The 19163-nt window shown below is 36.6% G+C and overlaps 1 protein-coding gene across 2 annotated transcripts in view; it reads left to right on the top strand.

Annotated features, from left to right (window-relative positions):
* ZDHHC15 (zinc finger DHHC-type palmitoyltransferase 15) overlaps positions 1-19163 on the top strand; it is a 67688-nt gene that overhangs the window by 3386 nt on the left and 45139 nt on the right. For both annotated transcript variants that reach the window (XM_070605777.1, XM_008544149.2), the window contains exons 2-3: positions 3933-3959; positions 17641-17735. In XM_070605777.1, coding sequence (XP_070461878.1) covers positions 3933-3959; positions 17641-17735 — 122 coding nt within the window. The remainder of the gene's footprint in view (positions 1-3932; positions 3960-17640; positions 17736-19163) is intronic.

The raw sequence follows: 19163 nt of genomic DNA, 5'->3' as shown, positions 1-19163 counted from the left end.
AGTTGTAGCCTGCAGCTATATTCTATTTGGACTGCGCAGTATTTTCTTAACATTTTTCATCAATTACCATTATTTAAAAACCAGGAAAGTAAGAAGGCTTTGACTTCCAATTCTGGCTCCACCAGTCCATCCTGTAATCTTCATTTTACAATCTTTAACAAATGAGCGACCTGGGTTTCAGAAAGGTTAAATCAAATTTTCCTAAAGTCACATGTTTACTAAGTAATGGAGAATTGGATGTCAAGGCTGCCTGATATCAAAGCAACACAATCAAATTAACAGATTTGAGTTTCAATATGACTCAAGAAGTAATATTAAGGATCTAACTTCTTTCTAGAAATAGAACCTGAGTCTTTCTCCCTAGTGTCAGGTTATGGCTGAAGCCAAAAGTGGTATTTTTGTCTTACAATTCTTAGAGTTTGAATTCTGCCACTTACTAACTAGGAGACCTGAGGCAAGTTCCCTAATCTCTTTCAACCTCAGTTGCCTCACATGCATCTTGCTTATATGGTTTTTCATTCATACCACAAATACTTGCTTAGTACCTACTATATACCAATATAGCATTATTGTTGTGAGATTTAAATAATATGGTGCATAAAAACCATGCATCACTTGGGCCTGCCCCAGTGGCCTAGTGGTCAAGTTCAGCATGCTCCACTTCAGTGGCCGAGGTTCGGTTCTCAGGTGTGGACCTACACCACTCGTCAGTGGCCATGTTGTGGCAGTGGCTCACTTACAAAAAAAAGAAAAAAAGAGGAAGATTGGCAACAGATGTTAGCTCAGGGTGAATCTTCCTCAGCAAAAACAAAAAAAGGAGAAGAAGCATGCATCACAGTTGACAGAACATTGTAAGAGCTCATTAAATGGTAACTTATTACTATTATTAATGAAGCTATAAGGAATTCCACTTAGTTCAAAAAAATAAGAAGCTTATACTGTTAGACAGAGGGAAAGGTAACAGTATCTATTTTTTAGGTAAAATTCACGAAACATAAAATTAACCATTTTAAAGTGTTCACTTGAGTGACATTTAGTAAATTCATAATGTTGTACAACCATCACTAATACCTAGTTCCAAAACATTTTCATCACCCCAAAAGGAAGCCTCATGGGCATTAAATAGCCACATCCCATTCCCTCCTCCCCCCAGTCTTTACCACCCACTAATCTGTGTTCTGTCTCTATGAATTTACCTATTCTGGATGTTTCACCTAAATGGCATCATTCAAACTGTGTCCTTTTGTGTCTGGCTTCTTTCAATTAGCATAATGTTTTTGAGGTCCATCCACATTGTAGTATGTAACACTACATTCCTTTTTATGTCTGAATAATATCCCATTGTATGTACATACCACATTTTATCCATTCATCCATTGATGAACATTTGGGTTGTCCCACCTTTTGTCTATTCTGAACAGTGCTGCTATAAACATTCGTGTACAAGTATTTGTTTGGATATTTATTTTCAGTTCTTTTGAGTAAATACCAGGGAAAGAGGTGGGAATTGCTGGGCTGTATGTTAATTCTATGTGTAACTTTTTAAGGAAACTCCAGTCACTTAACTCCCCAGTAGTGAGCTAAAATTTGAAGGAACAGAGCACATGTGTAATTGCACATATCGCTATAATCATACATGGCAAGTTTCCCATAGAATGGCTAACTGTGTTTTCCCAAGAGATTCATGATAGAGGATTCATTTTTTAAAAGTTTATTATGACTCTTGTAACATTTTCATTTTGAATACGATTGAAGTATTCTTAGTCTCTTCCTTTAATAATGTAAAAGGCAATATTAGAAAAATAAAGGAAAGGCAGAACTACCAACATAAGTACCACAATGTTTTAGAATAAAGGCCCCCTTTTTTCCCTCACAAGTATGTAACTTCCAACAGGGAATTTTGCAAGAAAATATTTTTTTCTTAGATTTATTGACTCCTCACAGGTTTCAGGAGTGAAAAGGACTTTAAAAGTTAAGTCCACTGCCTAACTAATGTCTAAATGTCCTCTACAACATTTCCGAATGTTTGTAATGGGAAACTCACTTATTCCCAATGCTGCTAGTCTGGCTGGTCATCATTGTTATCATCATCATCTTCATCATTTTTTCTTATATTGAGCTAAAATGTGTTGACCTGCAGCTTTTACCCATTGATTCTATTTCTGCCCTCTGTTCTTGGATCATATAAATCAATCCCACTTGCACAAAACAGTCCTGACATTACTTAAAGAGGGTGTCCCTCCACCTGGGGGCTTCACTGGTTGCCATTCATTTTTCTGTATATACATTGTCGCATTCCAACATCTGCAAAGCACTGAGTGATCTCCTTCCCTCATCCACAAGTGCTGTGGCAAGTGTAGCAAATGGGAGTCAGGACCTCCACTTCTTGTTTAGCAGTGAGTGTTCCCCCATAGAGGCAGATGAAGATATGCCAAACAGCAATTTGTCAGCTACTCTTTATTAAGATTGGTCTCCAAGAAACTGTGTTCTCTCTCATTCTATTTTAAAGAGATGTTATTAACCCAGTTCAGGGCCTCGTAGAACTGATGCAGACATGCAACATGAATGTGCAAAATCATGAAATCCCAGGTTGGGCCATCAAGGCTTCTTGTTTCCACTTCCATTCGTATTGTCAAAGTAGAGTGTGTGCTGCTTTCAATCATTCTTAACCAGGATTCTTTAGCTGAAAAGGAAAAATGACATTGGTCATATTTAACACAAATGGAACAGTTTTAACGATGTCCATTCAAATGATCATTAAAAAGGAGAATTTTTTAAGACTCAGCAAAAATAGACCTGTAAATGAAGAGAAAGAGAAGGTATGACTAATGAAGGACCTGAGGGAATAGCCCCTAGAATATGGTCCCATTCTCTGTTTGGATTTTTGTTCCATTGTTCTGACCCTTAAGTGTTTATCATTGTGTGTGAAAAACATCTTAATTTAATAGCTTATTAAGATTGAGAACCAATTAAGATTGAGGTGCTAAGGTAAAATTTCACTTTACCTTAGCACCAAATACAAGTGCTCACAAATGGTGGTGGTGTAAAAACAGGTAGGCCTCACTTTGTACAAATGACATTCTGAACAAAAGTTATATATGTATCACAGTAAGCTAGCAAGGAATGATTGGGGAAGGTAAACACAGTACATGGAAAAAATCCTGGAGGCTGTAATCTAGTCCCATCTTTACCCCTAACTTGCTCTATGACCTTGAGCAAATCATTTGATACTACTCTAGTCCATTTTTCCCATCTGTAAAATGAGACAGATAAACCAGATAATCACTAAAGTCCCTTCCAGTTCTGATATTCTAGGAACTCTTAGTTCAAATATAATAATTAATATTCATTAAGTACTTACCTTGTGCTAGATACTATGCTAAACATCATTTGCATGCATTAACTCATTTAATTCTGAAGTAACATTGTGAGGAAGATACTGTTAAGGAAGTTGCCCAGGGTCACAAAATAGTGCAGCTGGACTTCTAACTCAGACAGTCTGACTTCAGAGCTGGCATGCAACCTCCACACTATATTACTTCTAAATATACAAGTGAAGCTTGATATTTAAAGGTATTCTACAGTGAATAATTTAGGAAAATGAATAAACATCTAATTTTTCAGCTTTTCAGTTCTTACTACCTTTTTGTTTAGCTTGAGTGTTTCTATTTGTTGGGGGTTTTTTAAAAAAAAATCAAGTTATACCTGTATTTGTTGAAGGAGTAGAAATTCTTAATTACTCGAGTTGTAAGATGAAGGAAGATAGGAAAGGATGTAATTTAATCATCCTTGCTTTTCCTTATCTTAGCAGGCTGGTGGATTCCTAAAGTACCATTGAATAAATTGCTCAAAAATGATGCTATGGAAAAATGGATTAGAAAAATACTGTTTTTAAATATCACTAATTTTGACCTTTCTCTCTTTTTTCACAGTAACTGTTTTGAGCCCAGCAGAAAAAGGTAAGAGGGTATTGTAAATTGTATTGGTCGGTAGTATATCCCTCTTTCTATCTAAAAGTCTATCTATCTATCTACATAAAAGCCTATAAATTGAGCACCTTTCCCAGGAACACACTGAGGTGAGTGGAAAGTTTAGGATGGCAGTTTTCAGGAAGCTTACCCAGAGATAGAGCAGAGTATATTTTTAGTGACCCCTTTGGCTATATGACAGAAATTGAAAGTTACCAGGATTTATGATAGAGAAGGGCACAGGTACCACTCTGTTGGCCACAGTGACACTAGGCTTTCTTTTGGTTCATCACTGTTGTCCTCCGTACCTTGTCTTTCTGCCCAATTCATCCCCTCTTCAAGGCATGGAGTAAGGGACCCACTGGAGGCTTTTAAAGGTTAAGTCCATCACCATCACAGTTCCAACGTATTTACTGTACCCCTCTCCACTCCTCACCCCCATTTTGGCTTGAGTTACAAGAGACTGAGGCATTTTTCATTAAAAATGTGTAAGCTAAGCATGAGTCTTAACAAAATTTTAGCTTTATATTATTTTTTCAGATATTAACATAAGTATTTATGTAGCCACTTTATATAGTCACGTTTAATTTTCACTTCATGGGAATTAATTGTTGTAATTCATTAACTATGTAGCATTCATATTATGCTCTTTTAAAGCTCCAATATGCTATTACTCATTTGACAGAGGTGTTAGCTATAGAGACAACAGAGCAGAGAGATGGGAAGACAGTAGACCATAGTAGTTAAAAGTATGAATTCTGGGACCAGCCCAGTGGCGTAGCAGTTAAGTTCACACACTCCGCTTCAGTGGTCCAGGGTTCGCCAGTTCAGATCCCAGGTGCAGACCTACATACTGCTTATCAAGCCATGCTGTGGCAGGCGTCCCACATATAAAATAAAGGAAAATAGGCTCGGATGTTAGCTCAGAGCCAATCTTCCTCAGTAAAAAAGAGGAGGATTGGCGGCTGATGTTAGCTGAGGGCTAATCTTCCTCAAAACAAAAATTAGGAAAAAAGTATGAATTCTGGAGCTGGACTGTCCAAATTCAAATCCTGACTCTGCTACTTTCTAGCAAATTGTTTGACCTCCTCGTGATCATCTTAGTCATGTGTAGATTAGAAATAATAATACTACCTATTTCATAGAGTTGTGAAAATTTAGTGAGTTAATGCAAGTAAAGCACTTAGGACAGTGGTGAGTAAAGCACATTCTGATGACTCAATAAATGTTTACTACTATCATTGTAGGCTTAGAGCAAGTTGTGAGTTGCCTCTTATTCTTCTATATGGTTCTTAGGCTCAGAGATCATTTTTTGTATACATATATGAAATAATTATAAATAAATATTTTCTGCAATAAACTTTCAAGACAAATTGGGTGGGGGCTTAGATGATGCTCTACCATAATAGGAATAATGACAACAATATTGTTGTTATTATCGGAAACTACAATTTATTGTGCTGGGTACCCTCCTAAGTATTGTATATACGTTTTTCAATATTAAATCATCACAACGATGTAGACACTCTTATGTCCATTTTTATTGAGAAGGAAACTGAAGTTTAGAGAGGTTAAGTAACTTATCCCAGGTCATCTAACTAGTAAGTGGTAGGATTCAAATCCAGAACTGTCTGGCTTCAAAGTCAATGCTCTTAAGCAAACCTGCACTTGTCTTTTACTTTTCAATCTGCAGCTCTCTCGTAGGTTTAGTTGAGCTCCTTACTCAGAAACTTGATGCTCAGTTGCTCCTTTTTCTAGTGTCCAGAGTACTATGTCATCATTTTTTTGTATATTATCTGTGAACTGAACCACGCCAGTGTAAAGTGTTATTTGTAATGTCAACTCAGTTCAAAGCCTGCCAAGTAGCATCAATCTGGTTACCAGGATTTGAGCTCTTTAGGAGATTGTAACCACAATCTATGATTCTTAAGGTCCCTTCTGACTCTAGAATTCTGTGGTTCCAAGACACTTTCTCCTGATAGCTCTTAAATTTATTGATACAGTAAAGAATAAGATTAGATTTTACTTCTTTATTGTGCAGTGGGGCATAATGGGACAAAGCACAGGATTTAGGGACAGAAGATCTGGGTTGGAGTTCCGGCTCCATCATTTACTAGCTCTATGACCTTTGGTAAGTAACTAAACTTCTCTGAACCTCAATTTCTGTAAAATGGGGCTAGTTTAATAGCATCTTACAGATTTATCATAAGCTAGCACAAGTAAAAGTATACAGCAGTAAACTGCTTTGTAAATATTAAGTATTAACAATCTCAGTTGTAACATTTTTTTTTGAATGTCAGGATTCTCAAAGACAGTGGAATCCATAAACTATAATTAGATTTGATTATAACCAGAAGGTTGAAAGTTAGACTTATAAAGAACTTCTGAAACACTAGGAGATGCCATGAAATCTCCTTTTCAGAAAGTATCAGACACCCAACTCTGGCATGAATCAGTGAGCCATGCCTAGAAGCAAACCAGTAGGTCCAATGACTATCTGAGGTCCTTTCTAACCCTGTGAATCTGTGGGTTGTTTGAAATTACACTTCACTATTAAAGTAGAATACAGTATAGCATATGACTGCCAGTAAGAACATTGTTTGGCATAGGCAAAGAAAATATAAGGGGCAAAGAAATGAAAGCCTCTAATCACATAACCTTTTATTCAGTCTCCACAGCTTAAGAAAACCATAGTCAAATATATTGCAAAAGTTTTTCCATTTCTTGTCTGGTTAATGGTTCCTCTGCTGGATTGAAGAGTATCACTCCAAAATTCATATCTACCTGAAACCTGTGAATGTGACTTTGTTTGGAAATAGAGTTTTGCAATTGTAATCAAATTAAGATGAGGTCATACTGGATTAGGGTGGGCCCCATGACTGGTGTCCTTATAAGAAGAGGGGAACTTGGATACACAGATACACAGAGAGAAGATGGCCATGTGAAGAAGGAGGCAGAGATTGGAGTGATGCTGCCACAAACCAGGGAACATCCAGGATTGCTAGGAACCACCAGAAGCTAGGAAGAGGCAAGGAAGGATCCTCCTCTGGAGCCTTCAGAGAGCTTGACTTTGCCTGTACCTTAATTTCAGACTTCTAGCCTCTGGAACCGAGAGAAAAAATTTCTGTTGTTTTAAGCCACCTAGTTTGTGGTAATTTGTTATGACAGCCCTAGGAAACTAAGACAGTACCTGATAAATTTCAATCTCTAATGCACTGTTAAAAGAGCATTGTAACAGTAGCAAATAAGCACAGACTTTGGCGTCACATATACCTGGGATCAAATCTTGATTTTGCCACTTATTGTATATATGACCTTGGAGAACTTAACCTCACTAACTTTCGCTTTCTTACTCAGTAAAATGGGGCTAACAATACCTACATTTTATGGTCATTTGGAGCACTAAATGAGATTGTGTATTTAAGTCTCTTGGCAATGCCTGGCATATGATAAGTACAAAATAGTAGATACTGTTATTGTTATTGTCATTAACATTGGAAAGGACCTAAAAGATGTTTCTTCTAAGGAGCATAACATTTCAGGACTGTTCCTGATTCCTGCTACTACCCTCGTAAATATATTGTTACAATCCATGCACTTGTCTTTTGTAAATAGAACAGCTGAGACCCAAAGAAGTAAAATATGTTGACCTAGTCACGCTGATTCTAGTGCACAGAAAGGATTAAAGCCCAGATCATCTGAACCACAGTCCAGAATGTTATATGTTATGTCATCCTTGATTATACAGGACTCAAAAAATCTTTTTTTAAGACATGAGTCCATATCTTCTTCCATAGATCATACTAGAAAACATAATAATAATGTATTTATTTTGCTTTCACGAGAATGTTTGTATAGATGATCTCATTCAGCATCACACTGTCTACATTTTGAAGATCTTAACTGAAAGATCTTACCTTGTCTACCCCTGAGGTGAGGATCTGAGATGAGATGGAGGTTGGCAATTTAGTAGGGTCCAAGGATTTGGGGAGGCTAACGCATGAATTTAGGAATGGGATTAGGCACCATCTGTCAGACAATCCACATAAAAGCAAGAGTAATGTATTGACCTCAGTTGCTCATCTTCAAAAAGGGCCATTAATCATTTTAAGCAAAAATTTAATTCTCTGAGAATTCATTTGCATTTTGAATGGTTTGCATACTAAATTCTCTGGTTTCTCCTTTAAAGTTAAAAATTATTGTAATTATTTACCTTTTTAGAAATAGATGTAATTTCTAAATAATAGAACTGTTATGGGCTGAATTGTGTCCTCCCAAAATTCACATGTTGAAATCCCAACCCCTAGCACCTCATAATGTGACTGTCTTTGGAGGTAGGGTTTAAAGAAGTAGTTACGTTAAAATGAGATCACTAGGGTAGCCTTTAATCAATGTGACTGGTGTCTTTATAAGAAGGGGAGATCAGGACACAGACACACAGAGAGGGAAGACCATGTGGAGACATAGGAAGAAGACAGCCGTCTACAATCCAAGAGAGGCGTTGGAAGAAACCAACCCTGCCGACACCTTGATCTTGGACTTCTGGTCTCCAAAATTATGAGAAAGTAAATTTCTGTTGTTTCAACCATTCAATCTGTGGCACTTTGTAATGGCAGCCCTAGCAAACTAGTACAAGAACTTATTCAGGTTTCCATTTGAAAATCCAGAGCATGGACATATCTGCTTTGTGTTGGCTTCTTGATTAGACTAACCTTAGTTTATTGGTGATATATTAGACACCAGGAGGGTGAGAAACCACTGGGAGGAAAAAGTTTGGGCCATAGTATGATGTTTTATACTCACCTCCAGACTGCATAGGAAATCCTCAATAAGGTTTTGAGCAGTTATCTCAGTGCTCTTAATATACTATTTTATATTTATTATGATAAAATTACTTTATAGTGAGGATTTGGGTGAGCAGACAAAAGCTTTCTTTAGAGGCTAACTCAGTTCTAAAAGAATGTTATATTAATATTAATATAATAATAATTATTATATATAATTAATATAATAATTAATATTAATATAATTTTGTTATAAAAATAATGCTTATTGAAAATTCAGACAATACGAAAATGTATAAAATAAAAAAATTAAAGTCCTCCTCACACTGCCCCCTCTGCTATCGCTATTCACAGATAACTACTCTATTTACTTTGATTTGTATCCTTCTAGATCTTTTCCTGTGTATTTACTTACAAAAATATGAGTATAGAAGTGTATATTTACATGGGGTTGGTTGTTTCTTTAACTGGGTGATACTGTGCATATTAGTCTATGACTTACTTTTTTCACTTAATCATATCTCATAGATATCTTTCCATGTTAGTATATACAAATGTATTTCATTTTTTTAATGATCTCAGGATGCATGTTCTGTGATTTATTTAACCATTCCCCAATAATGAACTTAAAAATAAAACTTTATTATTATAAAAGTAATATAACCTCATAAAATGCAAATGATATAGAAATGAATAAGGTAGAAAGTGTAAGTTGTTTGTAATTACTGCAGGGGTTAAGGATGGGGTAAGATTCAGTGCTGTCTATTGTACCACTTGGTAAATCTTTTAAAAAATGATTTTGCTCCTTTACGTTTTGACAAATCTCTTTTGATATTGCTACATCTGAATGTAGCATTTCAAAGCTATGACTCTCCCATGCTTCAATTCATCCCTCCCCAGTGGGCTGGGCTTGAGCTTCCGTGGTCTTGTGCCCTTCCCAATATGACTCCTGGAACCCCTGACCTGTATTAGGTTACTACTTGTTGGGGGCATACATGGAGCCAAAATGATGAGACCTATATGTGTGAGGAAAGATCAGCCAGAGTGCAGCCAATGCTGGGTTTCGCAGTCATGATTTTGCTTTCTACCCTAGCTGTATACCTATCGACACTGCTTTCAATCATACAACCTGTAACTCCCAACACATTTAAATATGGCTATGAGGATGCTGTAAGGTATACAGATGTCAAATTATAATGTTGTACACCTAAAACTTATGTAATGTCATAAACCAAAGTCACATCAAAATAAATAAATAAATATGACTATGAAGAAAATAAAACTATTAGGCTGGGAAGTCAGAATAAATAGCTATCTACTATGTTATGTTAGAAAATCTAAGATGAAAAACATCAAAGGAAAAAGCCCATTTTTATTATCTACTTATTTATTTATTTTGAGGTTGTTAGACTAGGTATTTTTATTATTATCAGTTAACAGGTAAAGGGATTGGAGGCTCAAAGATAGCTAAGGTCACTTAACTATTAAAGAGTCATCATAAATACTATTTCAAGTGCACTTATTACTTGCCAGCTACTGCTCTAATGTGCCTTAAGTGTATTGATTCATTTAATTCTCATTACAGCCCTATGAATTAAGTATTATCATATACCCATTTATGGATGAAAATACTGAGTATAGAGAGTGTATTAGTTTGTTAGGGCTGCCATAACAAATTAACACAAACATAGTGGCATAAAACAACAGAAATTTATTCTCTCATGATTCTGGAGGGCAGAAGTCTGAAATCAAGGTGTCAGCAGGCCATGCTCCCTCTAAAGGCTAAAGGGGAGAGTCCCAATCTTGTCTCTTCCAGTTTCCAGTGACGGCGTGTGTTCCTTGGTTTGTGACTGGATCACTTCACCTCTGGAAAAGGCCCATTCTTAGATCCCCTTGTTTTTTGTTTTTGTCAGGTTTATTGAGATATAATTTACATACAGCAAGAATCATCATTTGTAAGTGTACAGGTTGATGAGTTTTTTTTTTTAAGATTGGCGCCTGAGCTAACAACTGTTGCCAATCTTCTTCTTTTTTTTTCTGCTTTTTCTTCCCAAATCCCCCCAGTACATAGTTGTATATTTTAGTTGTGGGTCCTTCTAGTTGTCGCATGTGGGACGCCACCTTGGCATGACCTGATGAGCGGTGCCATGTCCGCGCCCAGGATCTGAACCAGTGAAACCCTGGGCCGCCGAAGTGGAGCGCACAAACTTAACCACTCGGCCACGGGGCCAGCCCCAGGTTGATGAGTTTTGACAAATGTATACAGTGATGCAAACACTACTACCATCAAGATATACAATATTTACTTTACTCTGAAAATATTCCTTCTGCCCCATTTGCAAGCAGTCCTCTCGCTCTGCACCCTGGCAACAGCTGATCTGTTTTCTGTCCCTATAGTTTTATCTTTTTCAGAATGTCATATAAATTAAATCATATAATACATAGCCCTTTGTATCTGGCTTCTTTCACTTAACAATATGCATTTAAGATTCATCCCTGTCAGTGCGTGTATGAGTAGTTCGTTCCTTTTTATTGCTGAGTAGTATTCTAGATTATAGATGTACCACGATTTGCTTATTTATTCACTCGTTGATGAGCATTTGGTATGTTTCCAGTTTTGGCTATTATGAATAAAGCTGAGAAGAATATCCATTGCAGGCCTTCATGGAAATGTATGTTTTTATTTCTCTTGGGTAGATATCTAGGAGTATTTTTGCTGGGTTGTATGGTAATTGTATGTTTAACTTTTTAAGAAACTGCCAAACTGTTTTCCAAAGCAGCTTTACCATTTTGCATCTGCATCAGTGATATATGAGATTCCAGTTGCTCTACATCTTCACTGTCACTTGGTCTTGTCAGGTTTCTTTTAACCATTTTATTGTGTATGAAGTGGTATTTCCTTGTGGTTTTAATTTATACTTCTGTAATGACTAATGATAAGCATCTTTTCATGTGCTTGTTTGCCATCTGTATATCTTTTTTTTATGAAGTATCTGTTTAAGTCTTCTGACTATTTTTATTGAGTTGTTTGTCTTATTTTTGAATTGTAAGAGATGTTTAAATGTCCAGATACAAGTCTATTTGTTTTTAAGCAAGTATGATGCCCCTCCAGGGAGCAAAATTAGGATCAATGGGAGGGAGTTAGCAGAAGGCATATTTCTGCTTAATAGGACAAAGATGTGTCTAACAATCAGAGTTATCCAACAATAGAATGGACTGTCCCGAGAGTTGATAAGTTTCCCATTACTTCAGGTGTTTAAACAAAAACTGGGTAACCAATTATTAGGGATAATGCAAAGCAGATTTATGTATCATGGAGACTGTTGGACCAAATGGCACCTAAGGACTCTTTCAAATCTAAAATTTTATAATATTAAAATAAATCAAGTCAACATCTTATTAATGAGGTAGAGAATTTATTGGTTGCATCAACAAAAGGAAATACATTCTGAGGGAACCAAACTGGGATTGTGATAATCCCTGCCAGTTTCCCAGAAAGTGAAAAGTTGGCTCACAAATCCCTAGCCACTGTACAGACCAGAGAGATTCTCTGTTCTGCTTTGGTGTCCGCTGTGAGCATCCCTGACAACCTGCGGGTATTGGGCTATACTTAAGCCAAAAGATACGTACAGAATTATGACATCTCAACTATCCATTTTAAACCAAGAAAGTAGCCAAAGATTATTCCCCAACAGATGTAGCCCTGAGTACTTTTTTATCCCCAAGATCAGTAATCAGTGAAATGTTAAGTAGACATTATCAAGAAGAGGACTGGAAACAAACCATTTTCCTCTTTTTGAATAAAGTCATGGTGTGTCTGCCCCTGAAATCTGTGTCATTTTTACCACCATATCTCAGGAGACAAATCACTAAAATTTAAGAGGATGGGAGAGGAAGAAAACTAATGTCAACCTGACAAGGTGGTTGTTATTGTTGTGTATGTGTTTACACATATGATGAGATCAGCAAGGTTAACCAACTTCTAAAGGACACACAGTTATTAAGTTGCAGATCCAGTGTTCAAATCTAAGTCATCTGATTCCAAATCCAGTGTATTTTGCACGACATCTCAATGCCTGAAGCAGACCCAAAAGGGAGACCTCTTCGGCATGGAGAAAAAATTCTGAAAGAGGCTATAATCCAAGTTCATAAACACATGAAGGCTATAGATTTTATGACCTTTGTGTTGTTTACCAAATCTCGATACACCTGTACTAGAAAGCTCTTTGAAACTGAAAAATACTAAATTTAAGACAACCAAAATGAAGCCCTGCTTTGCACAGTGACTGGCAAACTCGTGAGACTCATTACCCCCTAGAATTGATATAGATTAAAGACATAACCAACTTCATAAAGGGTTTATCAATATAAGTGGTAGATGCCTAATGGATAATTAAGGGAAATTAGTATACTTGGTAGACAACCCTAACTTTTGAAGTTGATATCAATAGGGAAAACCATGCTCTTTCAAAACATGATGCCATATATTGGGCCTAGAATTTGATGCCACCATCAGAGAGACTCCTGGGGGCAGCTGACTAAACCTTGGAAATAACTCTTGAGAAAGTCTTGTATTCTCCTGGGGGTAGCTAAATCATGAAAACAACTTTTGAATACTTCTTATATTCTCATTAACTATCCTTAGCTCCTTGGTTACAACCTCTGTGCCTCTAACTCCATTTTCTCCAAATACTTCTTCAAATAGCTGAGCGACAATGTCCAGCTCTTTGTAAGAACTTTTAAGGCAGTGAAAGTAAAGTAAGACAGTGAACTCAGATATTAGAGTCAATACCTCACTGCTAGGTGTCCTGTTCAAAGGGAGAAGTCTGAAAAATTTGCCCTGATCATAATCTGGAGATTTCTATCTTGAGCCAAAATGGGGATTTCAGTGAGGACTCTTTCAATTGCTAAAGCTACAGCTGCGGTTCCTATTTGAATTATAGTATGTAGTTAAAACGTGCACCCCTCACCCCAATATCCCCCTATACTAACTCAAATGCTTTTAGTCATCAATTGATATAAAAGATATTATAGAAAATAGTATCTTTTTAAACTAAACGTAGTTTTCAAAAATAGCTTTTTAATAAAAGAGGTATGTTAGAGAATTCCACAGTAATAGCCTTAGCATTTATGTCTCTGAATATATATAGTAAAGCTTCATTATTTTCTCTTTTCTCCATTTTGTTGCTCATCTTGCTGCATTCAGAGCAGTCTATCTGCTGTGTTCATTATTATTCACACAAGAATGGTATGTATGTGCACACATGCACACACACACACACACATATACACACAAAAGTCTCTCACTTCCCATTAGTCCCTGGGAGTAACACCTAGAAAAAACATCCTGCTGGCCAAAGATTTTGTTAATAGCAGCTTTATGCTACTTTCACCATGTAGTTTCAGATTCTATAATTTTATCAGGTATTTATGAATCATTATTTCAGAAAAAAATCTCAAGTAGTCATTCTCACTTCAGAAGCTATTCCCATAATGGGATATTGCCATTGCAACACAATGACTAAGTTCATAACAACTGCATGCTTAGGTGGATTTTTCTTTGGCAGTTGGTCACATTCCTAATGGCTGATTTCTGCTTCTCCTGAAAACCTTTGCACATTGTGAAAGAAAAAAGAACATTTGAAAAGCTTTTAGCTTTCATATGGTAATCATAGCTCCAGCACCTTCTGATGCCCCATGACTATGATCACTTACCAGATAAGGGAAGGGCTCTACTGTGCACATTTACTTAAAAAAGATGTTTTCCCATTTCATTCCAATGTTAATGAGTAGTGGCAATGCAGGGATACAGTTCACAAGATGTTTGATTTCTCTAGTGATGTGAAATCTCACTAGTGCATCACACTTAAAAAGAAAGACTCCATGTCCCTGCCGTATATAAGGATGATTATTCTAGGTACAAAATAATTAATCATAAACAAAATGTTGCTTATTTTTAAGGTAGAAAAAGATTGGATTTCCACACATTTGGGATCAGGAGCAGCATATATATAGAGAGAGACATAAAACCAAGAATCATGGGGCCTGTCCATACTTCAATACTCACTGCAGAGTGAAATGTGGCAGAGATGTGGTAATTGCCTGCCAGGGATGTTGGAGAGGAGCTTCCTCCTTGGGCTGGTAGGCTGGACAACCAAATGGCCCTGTTTCTCATGGTTCATCTGCCTCACAATCACCTGGGGGTGTTTCTAGATTCTTGGACTCCATCTCAGACCACTGATTCAGAATCTTTGGTGTAGAGCTTGAAAGTCTGCATTCTAACAGCCTCCCAAGGTGATTTTGATGCACACTGAAATTTGAGAACCATTGCTCTCAGGAAAAGAGCTCTGGACTAGAAGTGAGGAAACCTGGATTCTGGTTCCATTGCTTCCATAACTTTGCTGGGTAACCCTGATCAAGTTACTTACCCTCTCTGGGCCTCAGTTATCTGTCTGTAAATGAGGAGGTTTAACTAGATGATCTCTATGTTCTCACCCAACTCTAAGATTGTTGTGAGATCTATAGTATAGTTCCTATTCTACTAATCTGCTTAATGACTTTGACTTAGTCGTTTAACCTCATAATCCCTCATTTTCCACTCATCTATAAAAAACTACTTATAACTTCTGTGAAACCTTGGAATACAGGAATGGGAGCTAGCTGTTTTCAGTTCCATGATTAAAGCAGTTGTTAATATGTAGTGTGACCTGGAAGAAGTTAAAGTCCCACATTTCCCATCTCAATCGTTGAAACAAAAAATAAACACCCTTAAAATATTACCAAGGGTAAGAGCTTAGTTCTCACCATTCAGGTGACCCAAATTGCTGAAACTTGTTACCTTTGAAGTGCATAATAAGAGGGTAAACATAAAATTATTTTCTTCTAATTTCTTTGCAACCAAAAGTTCCATACTCCCACTCCACACTGAAGGAACAAGTGGTTAACATATGCCCTTTCTAACTTGGATAATCATGGAATCTGCCCCATCTAAACCTCATAAAATCGAAGAAACAAAAACATAGCAAAAGATAACACATAAAGAAACAATTTAAAAGTCTTGCCTAAGATCAAAAATTCTAGTAACACTTCCCAAGGGCCAGGTTGTGGAGGAAGAGTCACTCTCGTTCATTGCTGATGAGAATGTAAAGTAAATAAAACTTTTTTAGATGGCAGTTTGGCAATATCTACCAAAAGGCCTATGTTGGGGCCTAGCAATCCCACTTCAGGGAATTGATCCTATAGATAGTTTTAGTACATGTGCCAAGAACACATATATAAAGTTATTCATTATAGCATTATTTGTATTAGCAAAAGAAGAAGAAAAACTTAAGTTTTCATCAGAGACAGTCTGGTTAAATAAATTATGGGACATTCATGCAATGGAATCCTGTGCTACTTTTTAAAAGAAGAGTGAGAAAGCTCACTCTCTCCAAGTTATATTAAGTGGAATGATCTCCAACTTATAACAAGTGAAAGAGAAATAAGGTACAAACAGTGTATATAGAATACTGCTATTTGTGTGAAAAAGCACACTATTGTCGTGCTTTTTTATATATATACAATCTGAAAGGATACAGAATAAATTCATGGTGCTGTGACCTTTGTTGCTTCCAGGGAGGGAAACTGGGTTGCTCAGGGACAGGGATAGAAGGGAGACTTTTTCCTATGTACTGTTTTATATCTTCAAATTTTGAGTCTTGTGAATGTATTATCTTTCAAAAGAAATACAATGAAAAAAATTTTAAATATTATAAAAATTCCATATGTGTATAGTGTTCATATATGTATATGTTGTATATTTATTTTATATAAACATATAAAAATAAGGAGATCTGGAATGATACACACCAAATAAGTGTTATGCCTTAGGAGGGGGAGATGCGAGGTTAGATGTATGTGTGAAATGGACGTTTACTTTTTAGTTTATATTGCTTGAATGTGAAAATGGAATTTCTTAATTACACAAATTAAGCATGTAAAAAAAGATCTTGTACCATAGGGCTAGGAGCACTGGGCCAGGAGAGCGCAGCCTTTTTTTGATTCTGCCATGTATGTATGAGAGTCTCAGCCCTATTAACTTGGTCTTGAGTCACAGCATTCCCTCGAGTCTCTCTGATGGGTTAGAGTAATGTGACCTCACCATGCAAGGACTAACAATGAAACAGGAAACTGACTTTCAGCTTTATAATGAACTCTGTGGAGAATACTGAAATTTCTCATATCAGAAGAACTATCTAGGAGGCAAAGAGTATAAAAAGAAAAGCAGCGGGGAGCCACTTTTACAACTGTCTCAAAGCTACCACTCACATTTCAACAGTGTGTAGTCTTTGGGGCTACTGAAAAGAACTTGTGATTTAGAGTCAGAAGTTCTGTGTTTAAGACTTGGCTATATTATATAGTAGCTGTGTGACTTTGGATAATAAACTACCCCTGATAGTTAGTCAACTATCCCTATCCTATTACCTATCTCACAAAGTTATTGAAAAAATAAAATGCAATATTATGAAAGCATGTCATAAACTCTATAGTGCTGTGCAAATACTATCATTATCTTTTAGCACCCACAGTGGTAGAGATAGTGACAATTGGCTACAGTAGCTTCCCCCACATTGTCATAAAGGACATTTCCCCTTTACTCTCAGAATCATATGGCAACTTTTAAAACATGCAACTTCCACAAAGTCTCTGTTTCAAAATTGGGCATTATAACTTGTTTCTGTCACTGCATAGGAGAAAGGTAAGAATTAATGCTTCATTATAATGCTAGAAAATACTTGATAATAGGAAAGAAAATCGAAATTTGTTGTTGAGCTTTTTGTCTTTCTGAACTCTTAGATATGGACAAAAAGATAGTATAAACACTGATTTTTTTTCCCCTTAAATTTCAGTTATCTACCTCATATTCTACCATGCCATCTTTGTGTTCTTTACCTGGACCTACTGGAAGTCTATTTTTACACTCCCACAACAGCCAAACCAAAAGGTAAGAATACTGGTTACTTTATAAAGTCTAAAATCAGAGGAAAGTAGACATGCCAATAAGGCAAGAAAGGGGCAAAAAGAGGAGCAAATAACCTTCCATTATGAAAGAGAGATTCAGGATTATCTATACAAAGGACTCTTAGTGATAAAGGTAAATTAAGGGTAGGATAGTCTTATTGAAGGAGTTTGTGAAATCACCAGCCACGGATATCTTTAAGACTAGGAAACCACTACTTGCTTTAGGAATATAATTAGAGAAACAAGAACCCACTTGAATTCTGAGGTCTTATCTAGTTCAAGTCTATGAAGCTATATTATTTTAGAACCCAGCAAGACTCTGGAAGACAACTCCTAGAAAAAAAATGACAGTTGTTAAATTGATCATTTTGAAACTGTGTTCCCTTGAATCAAAGTGTTCCATGCAATATTTGGGAGGGTTCATCAAAGAATTTGTAATCATATTAGGCATTTATAATGTGTGACTACTGTAAAACAGATTAGGTTCTGAATTTAAAAAAAAATGGAAGAGATTTTAACAGCCTCCAAACATTAAGAAAAGTACTGGTTTAAATTTTCCCATTTATGGAATCAAAATGGTACACAAAAAGTGAAATTAAACACAGATGAAAGCAGTAATTCAAGAATTGAGGAGCATAAGAGATATATAGAGAAAATAAATAGCAAAATGGCAGAAGTCTTTCCTTATGAGTAATTATTTGAAATATAAATAGATAAACTATAGAATTAAGAGACAGACATTGGTATAATGGATAAACGTTATCATCTATCTTTATGCTGTCTGCAAATGCCTCACTTTAGAACCAAAGACATAAGTAGGTCAAAAGTGAAAGGATGGAAAAAGTTATTCCAAGTGAATAGTAATCAAAAGAGAGCAAAGGTAGCTATACTGATATCACATGAAAGAAGCTTTAAGCCAAAAACTGTTACAAGACATAAAAAAGAAAAAGACCTTACTGAATGAACTCAGAAAGATGACAGAGTAGAAGATACCAGCCTTCGTCCCCTCACAAAAAACAACAGACAGCAATGCATGAATGAAAGTCACCCTGAGAGGGCTCAAGAGTCTAATTTAGAACCTGCAACAACACAGTGGAACAAAAAATGGAAAATAATCACATGGAAAGGATTGCTGGGGAGATCAGCATGGCTGAGACATCTGGAGAAGGCTGAGAACAAAGAAACAGGGCAGGGGCTATCAGTATCAGCCAGGTGGCAGTGCCCAGTGGCCTGCTCTGCGGAGGACCCTGGCAGCTTTTGCCACTGAGGAACTCAACAGCCCCCGTGACAGCCATGAATGTCCACTGCTTTAACAGCAGAAGAGCCCAGAGTGCTTGTTGTTGTGGACCTCAGCAGTTTGCTCCACAGAGGATACTGGCAGCTTTTGCCACTGAGGTAACCAAAGGCCATC

The sequence above is a fragment of the Equus przewalskii genome, chromosome X (genome assembly GCF_037783145.1).
Source record: "Equus przewalskii isolate Varuska chromosome X, EquPr2, whole genome shotgun sequence".
Lineage (NCBI taxonomy): Eukaryota > Metazoa > Chordata > Mammalia > Perissodactyla > Equidae > Equus > Equus przewalskii.
Note: the sequence above shows the minus strand (reverse complement) of the source record. Positions and strands in the feature narration are given on the sequence as shown.